Raw genomic sequence first — 7,345 nt, forward strand, 5'->3', positions numbered from 1 at the left:
GCAAGAAACTGATGCACAGAAGTGGTTTCCGAGACAATGACTCACAACTTTAACAAAACACTCATCATGGATTAAACATGTTGATTATATTGACAGCAGTGAACAACACCATAACCAAGCCACATTGCCTAACTTCAGATATTACATGACTGTCCTGAAGCTTACAATAGATTGTTTGAGCTTCTAAGAGACCATTTGGTATTCATTCTTGGAGTAATTGTTTACGTCACCCAAGAATGCGAAATCAGCCTACATTGAAACTATAAAAAGAGACCAAATTGATGATCAACCTTCACCAAACCCGCAATTAAAAACAAAAAGGAAAGAAACAAGAAGTAAAGAGACATTGAGCACTCGAGTCGTCAAAAGCTGTTCCATTAGACCCCTTTCAAGGAGAAAATATACAGATTTGAGCACAACATCATCACGCAAGAGACCTTGCTTGCCAAGCATTCAAGTAAAATGATAGTTACAGCCAGATGGTAGCGGAAGTCTCCTAATCATAAACTCAATATCATAAATTTAATCTCAAACCACCATAACACCCACCATCAACCAGACTTGAATAGCAATATGGCTTTTTGGTCCAAATAAAAGTAGACGAAGTGATTGGTTTCATGAGTGACATATGAACCTGCAAACAAGACCAGATCAGTCAAGAGAATTGAACTTTATGCGCCAACATAAATGACACCTTAATTTTGATGTACTCCTACTAGGACAAAATTTAAAGATTTGAAATGAAGCATTCAACAGCTCATTGTTCCCCAGTTAAATTCCCACAAATTCTAAGAATAGTTCTCTACTGCAAACAACATAGTTGCATTAAGATATTTTTTTAATTAAAATCACCTAAAACAGTTTAGAGGCTCAAAAATCCTACTCATATGTCATGAAATATAAGACGTATTCGCATTCCAAAACTCAAGAAAAAAGAGCAATATTAAGAAGTTCAAATGTCTTCATCTCACTCTCAAAGCTCTCTGATGTGGAACCCACTCAGTCCTCAAGTGGTGTCATCACTGCTTTCAATTCATGCAACTAATCATGGTATTAGATGAATCACACTATTGTAACACTGCTCAAGGGTGGGGTGGGGGGGGGGGGGGGAGAAATAAGAATTATAAATAAACTGATACAGAAAACCTTCTAAATGTGCACCAGCAAAGTGCAGCAAGGAGTGTATCCATTTAAATAGATTCAATCATAAAGCAAGAGAAAACATCAATTGTAATGCTTACAAAGACAAAAGGGTGCGCAAACTGTTTTTTAGTCGCAATGGAGCAACCTTACCTTTACCTTTAGAGTACTAAAAAACAGTTTGCAGCCCCTAGGTCTGTCCCCATATCTCCAATTTCTTATAAGCATAAAAGCTGATTTAAAATTTATATGCCTCCAGTGTGGAACCATATAAGTATCATGCACTAACACCCGATATGTTGGTGACTTCAACTCTTCCTTTCTCATTCCAATCTTAAGAGTTACTGCATATGCAAACATTGTAAGCAGGAGAACTTCACTTGACCAACCTTCCTGTTTCAATTCTTTGTCTTCATTGATTGTATTTGGTATCATTACCAACTCTACAACATGCCCACACACACTGTCAGCATAGGTTATAGTTGCGAAATGCATTACCCCATTGCTGCTCAAACCATAGCAGGAAATGCTATTCTTACAGTAGTGGAAGAAGGGTATGCTAGAGGCGCAAGCTGTGATAAAAGGAGTATAACCACAGGCTCTAGACTACAGTTCCGTCACTCAAGCCAACTGACATTCACTACAGTTAGAGAATATATATATATAGTGCAAATCATTACAACTAATTTTGGCAACTGTATAAATTCCATGAGACAGAATAAATGCCATCATCTCCAGAGCATCAATACCTCTATATACCACTAGCTAAACAACCCAAATTTTCTTCTTAAATAAAAGTTGATTTTCTCTGCCACATGTTTACCACTGTTTTGTTGGATCACTTGATTCAGGAAGAACAAGTAGAAGGATCTGATGCTACAAAAGTCAAATGGTCTAGATATTGAAAATTTAAAGTTGGCTATAGATGTAGGATGATTAGCTTGAACAGAAGCACATAAGCCCTGATGCTACAGGACACCCAACCTCTCTTTTTTCATTCCGGGCTAGGTCAGGTTTGAAACCTTTTGACAATCTAACTGTAGTTCACAAATGAATCACTTCAATTTCTCTTTTAACTGTTTAATTGATTACCTTTTAAGATTGGTCTAGAATATCAGGGGTGTAAAGCAACATCAGTCCCAAGTACGTGAAAGCACCAACCTGCACTAGCATTCACAATGGAACCAAAACAGTGGCAAGCAGGTGATAAGTTGGCTTCAACTAAATACAGCAAATTACAATTCAGCTACATTGCTTGAGCAGCCCTCTTGCTTTCAAATAGGCTACAGAGAAGGAAGAGGAGAAAGGAAGGGGGGTGGGTTGGGGAAGCAACCAAGTGCACAAGGCTCCCGCTACTGCAAGGTCTGGGAAGGGCAAATATATGCAGCTTTCACCCTGGTTCACAGGAAAGGCTGTTTCAAATATTTGATCCCACAATGAGTGGTTTCAGTGTTGCAACTAACTGTTATACAGGCTATAATGCCTTGACAAAGCAAAACTACTCAGCTTACTAATTTCAAAAAGAAGAAAAGCTGTTGACTTCCTCTATGAACAACATCGGATGTTAGTATGCATGTAGAGACACCCCCCCCCCTGCAACCTGACTAAAAACTTTGAACTGTAGGATTTATCTAATTCTTAAGCAGCTTTATAATTTCTGAATGTCAGAGATAACACTTCAACTGGCCACAAATGTAGCAATTCCCAGAGGTGCTCCCCCACCCCCAAACACCTCCACCTGTCCCCACCCTCCAAAGAAAACAAAAAAAGGGCCCTCCAGAATGGAAAATGAAATTGTTTTATTTATTACAAACGAAGTTGTAAATAGATCTACGTTATTCTCTAAAGGTTTTCTTGGTTGTATCTCCCACAAGGTTACATGACCTCCCCAAAACCACTACTAGAAAAGCAAAGGAATCCATCCCCTTACACACACACACACACACTCCCCCCCCGGCGGCGCCAGGGCCAAAAATAAATGAATAAATAAAGCAAACCAGTCGGAAGTTTTTAGTTGCAAGCTGTTTATGGAAGAAAGAAGTGTATAGTTCATCTATTATTATGGGAACTACTAGTGTAGGTGTCTTTGGAAGAAAGGTTCTCTATGCTCCCTAGTCTTCATGCATGGGCATGTCAACTCAAGCCATGACAGCCTATGGTGAGGGCAGCCTAGGACTTCTTATCTGAAGCTCAGTTTTGCTCCAAACCAAACTTGGATCTGTTTTTCCTTTTTCCAACTTCCGTATGGACTTTCCATTGTCACTGCAGTAACTACTAGTTTTTGTCTCTTGAGAAACAAATTATTTGGATTCCCTTGGATAGGTGTGCCCAAGTGACAACACTCCTGATATCTTAGTAAGAAAATGCAATTCAAGCAGGACCCACTACACAGCCAGGTAGAAATGAAGGAAAATGGCAGAATAAGATGGATAGGGAATAGGGCTTTCCTAGTTATGGGTCTCTCACTCATAGCAATCTCAGCTGTTGAACAGGAAACTCTGTCCCTACGTCTAGTGCAAGAAATGCCCAAATATTCTATTCATTAATTCATTAACTATCTCTTACAAGGGCTACCTATTAATCCCACCAGAGCATACCCCTGGAGGCCAACTGGCCAAGCTCTGTCCTTTTTACTCTATTTTGCAGGCCCAGGAAAGGTAGACAAGTGCCAAAGGGTTCGACCAATGAGAAATCAACAACAAATTTTTCTCTGGTCCATAGGATCATTACTATTTGTTTGCCCAAAATAAATGGGTCAAACAAGCAGTAGAGAAACACATCTTTTTTCTACCCTAGGAAAGGAATAACATCCATGCCTGAATGTGCAGCAAAAAGATTGATTTAGGTCTTTTGCATCCAAAGTTTGTCAAACCATGAAAAAATTAACAAAAATAAATAATTCATGGGATATGCAAACTTGAAAAGCCTCAAGTGTTGCTCCACGTCCAAATAATATTTCTTCAACTAACAAACACGTCCAATAATAACTGTCAACACCAACTTGGATCTTCTTGCGTTCAACCTAGATCCTCCAAACCAAACTCACAAACAAGCAAGCCTTTGGACTCTTCAGTCAACCAATGTTTCACAAAACCCAAAACTCTCAAAACACAAGGCACAAAGATCAGGGGGGGGGGGGAACGAGAGAGATTGCCAAAAACACAAAAGGGGATAGGGGAGAAAAATTAGTAGAATGTTGTATGGCTCCCCTCCCTTATGGTTTATTTTTATTGGTGAACCTTGCCAAAAGCACTGCTCGATTTCCAATGAGAGTCTACTAGGCATGTTTGAACTGAACTAGTGATGTGAAAACAAAGACCCCCTGGCCGAATGCAAAATGGGGCCCAAAGGTTGGTTCCAAGAATCCTCCATAGGCTGGCCGAACCCTCTATGAAGAGTATTTTGGGCAATTTAGCCCTTAATTTACCTTTGAATTTTGATTTGGAATTTATTTCAGTATTTCACTAAGTCGGTTTGAATCTGTTTAGGATTTGTTCAGTATTTTGTTTCTACTTGAAGTTGTCTAGACAAGTCCTAGTTAGTAGTTGAGATAATAAGGTTCCTTATCTTATCTATCAAGAGTTTGGATAAGAGTCCAGTTTGAGTTGTAATTGGATCTCGTCAATTAAGGAGATCCCAATTTGATCAGTCTCTTTATTTTCAGGCTATAAATAGCCTCTTATGCAATGTTATTTCTCAGTTTTGATGATTAATTGAATTGATTGAGTTGAGGACCAGGGTCTCTTTATTGGGTAGGCCTTGGTTTAGTGATTTGTGAAAAATTCTCTTCTTCTTTATCAATCCAGTAGAGTACAAGCATCATGAAAGCCATTAAGCAGCCAAGCATTCAACCCCCACACAATTAAGTAAGTGCAGCAGCCTTCCCCCTTTCCTGCGCAACCCTCGAAGCCCTCCCCTTTCCACCATAGCAGTCTCAGCCCCCTCACTTATTGTCTAGACCTAGAAACACCCCCTACCCCATCGTAATTACCCCTTCCCCTTATGAATTCAGATCTGAAATTCATCCTCAGCAAGTTTGAATTGCTTTAGAAAAACCCTAGAAACCCCTCTACCTGTTGCTGGAGTTTCTTGGGCAACCACATTCTAGGGAATCACAGCTTTATCTTTAACCCTAGATCCGTGGTAACATCAACTAGTCCAATCCCAATGTGTTTCTCATTAGCAAAGGCAAAACCTAAAAAGGAACTTGAAATTTATTTTATCCATTAGATTAATTAATTCATTATTGCTTAGCAAATCCTAGAAATACCCTTACATGATCAAATCTTATTATGCACTGACTCTCCACCAATCAACATCATCATTATGTAATCTATGGGAGAATAAATATAGCCAACACTCTGAAATCCAAAGTACATGTCCATATTCAAATACTTGTGTGCACAATCACAAAATGCGAACTATTAAAAAAAAAAGGTTCACAAACCGTTTATGAAAGGGTACTGATTCAGATTCTGATCCGACTATCCATAAGCAATCTAATCCTAATGTTCTACAAGTTAGGGAGTGGAGAGCATGCTAAGCAACTCTTTCACTCACAAAAAATTCAGAAATGAGTATAACACTGGCTTAAGTTATCACAAAGTTCAGTCACAGATGAATGAAACCATATGTTCAGACCTTGTAGCAACAAGATCCTCTCAGGTATTAGGTCTTGGTGACACATGTCCATCTTTTACCTACAATTGGAAGTGGCACGCATGAGAACCAACATAGTTAAGTTCTTTGCCAGTAACATAAACATTTATACTCACACTTGTACACTACCCTCAACATGACTAGTTGTACTCAGTGCGACCATCCTCTGATTATAACGTTGAACTCAAACCCTAGTTGTGACTATCATTTTAAATTTAAGCCGATGGGTTATTGCTATTCTTATCAGTGCCATTCTTCATAAAAGAAGTAGAATCACCGAATATGCCATTTTTCCATTAGAGATACTATGTGTCAGGGGATAAAAGGCGTGTCTGGTCCACTATATATGGAATATTGAGTATCTTAAATAAATCTGGATCTTTCCATATCTCAATTAAACTGTAAGATTATGAACTAGTAAAAAATCATCCTAGTTTTATGGATTGAAGTAACAGCAACAATAACATTCTGGGTTTATGTTAAAAGTGACAATTTATAGCACCTTAGTTAAAATATTATTTCATATCCTACTTATACAGCAACTTTTTTGGTTCGATATATGAAGTCCACTAGGGCTGGGTGAGGGAGGAGGCGGAGCCGAACAGAGTTGATGGATTTTACCGAAATTGCGTCCGACGATACAATGCCAGGTAGGTCCGTGCTTCTTATCGAATTCCTTCTTGATGTACTCTGCGACATCCTTCTCTACACTGTGCTTTTCATAAGCCTAACCAATTGAGTCCATTTTTCAGAGGAAGATCAGGATCAAAAAGATGCAAAATAGGCACAAATCATATATGTATCTAAAGAATAAATTGACATGGAAAGTGAGACAGTTGGAAGAAGGAAAGAGAACTGACAGAAATAGCACAATCGATCGCCTCTTTTTGCATGTCATCCTTCATGTCCGCACTCTTGATTACATATTTCTTCGCAGTAGAAAGCGATGTAGCCGTCGATTTTTTGTCGGAGGAAGACTTGGAGATAGCAGACCCTCCTCCGCTTCTATTAGTCTCATCCATTGTTTTCTTCTTGTTCCGTTCTCTCCTTGGCGTTGGAAGAAAGCTAATGTAAGCTGCGAACCTGACTACTTCCGCAGTGCTTCTCTTTGCTTCAGCTTCACTTTAACCACTCTTTTTGTTTCTTCGCTCGGTATGCTCTTTAGTTATCTTTTCCTTTTCTGCTTCCCCCGTTTTTGTCCATTTATAAATTTATTATTATAAACGATTGAAAAGACCAAACACCTCCCAGTGTTTTGTGCTTTTGTATTTTATTTTTTGGGTGGGTTGAAGGGTGTCTTCGAAGTGCAAGGCCTAACAATTCGAATTCGAATCCCAGGTTGGGGTTCAACTGGTTCAGATAAACTCTGGTGAATCTCGACCACCCGTTTTAATTGGATTTCTTTTTAACTTTTCAAACTACACAACTTTAATCCAAAAAATAAAAAAAATCCCAAAAAATAAAAAAACGGGTGATCAAGATTCGTAGGCAGCTCAGAAGCATTGAAGCCAAACGCTGAGTGTAGCAATCTTTATATTTAAATTAT

At 38.8% G+C, this 7,345-nt stretch overlaps 1 protein-coding gene across 2 annotated transcripts; it reads right to left on the reverse strand.

The window, feature by feature from the left end:
- Positions 1-281: 281 nt before the first annotated feature.
- On the reverse strand, positions 282-6,976 carry LOC149010722 (Dynein light chain type 1 family protein). Of its 2 annotated transcripts, XM_089164052.1 has the most exons (4): positions 6,660-6,976; positions 6,421-6,526; positions 5,782-5,840; positions 547-634 (listed from the first exon to the last, which is right to left on the reverse strand). In XM_089164052.1, exons 1-3 carry the CDS (start codon positions 6,819-6,821, stop codon positions 5,809-5,811), a joined length of 300 nt encoding a protein of 99 aa, XP_089020178.1. In that variant the 5' UTR covers positions 6,822-6,976; the 3' UTR covers positions 547-634; positions 5,782-5,808. The 2 variants fall into 2 exon arrangements, with proteins under 2 accessions (XP_089020177.1, XP_089020178.1); XM_089164051.1 differs by lacking the exon at positions 5,782-5,840 and having other exon boundaries at positions 282-634.
- Between the last annotated feature and the right edge of the window lie 369 nt (positions 6,977-7,345).

The sequence above is a fragment of the Hakea prostrata genome, chromosome 7 (assembly GCF_041222555.1).
Source record: "Hakea prostrata isolate BN-2017 chromosome 7, UWA_Hpros_2, whole genome shotgun sequence".
In the NCBI taxonomy this organism is placed as follows: domain Eukaryota; kingdom Viridiplantae; phylum Streptophyta; class Magnoliopsida; order Proteales; family Proteaceae; genus Hakea; species Hakea prostrata.

What these genes read in the sequence shown, in the direction of transcription:
- LOC149010722 (XM_089164051.1), bottom strand. Translation starts at nt 6,821, where the DNA reads ATGGATGAGACTAATAGAAGCGGAGGAGGGTCTGCTATCTCCAAGTCT. An exon ending in CGATCGATTGTGCTATTTCT is followed by an intron (nt 6,527 to 6,659) that starts GTCAGTTCTCTT and finishes TCAATTGGTTAG; the next exon opens with GCTTATGAAAAGCACAGTGT. An exon ending in TATCGTCGGACGCAATTTCG is followed by an intron (nt 635 to 6,420) that starts GTAAAATCCATC and finishes TCTTGTTTGCAG; the next exon opens with GTTCATATGTCACTCATGAA.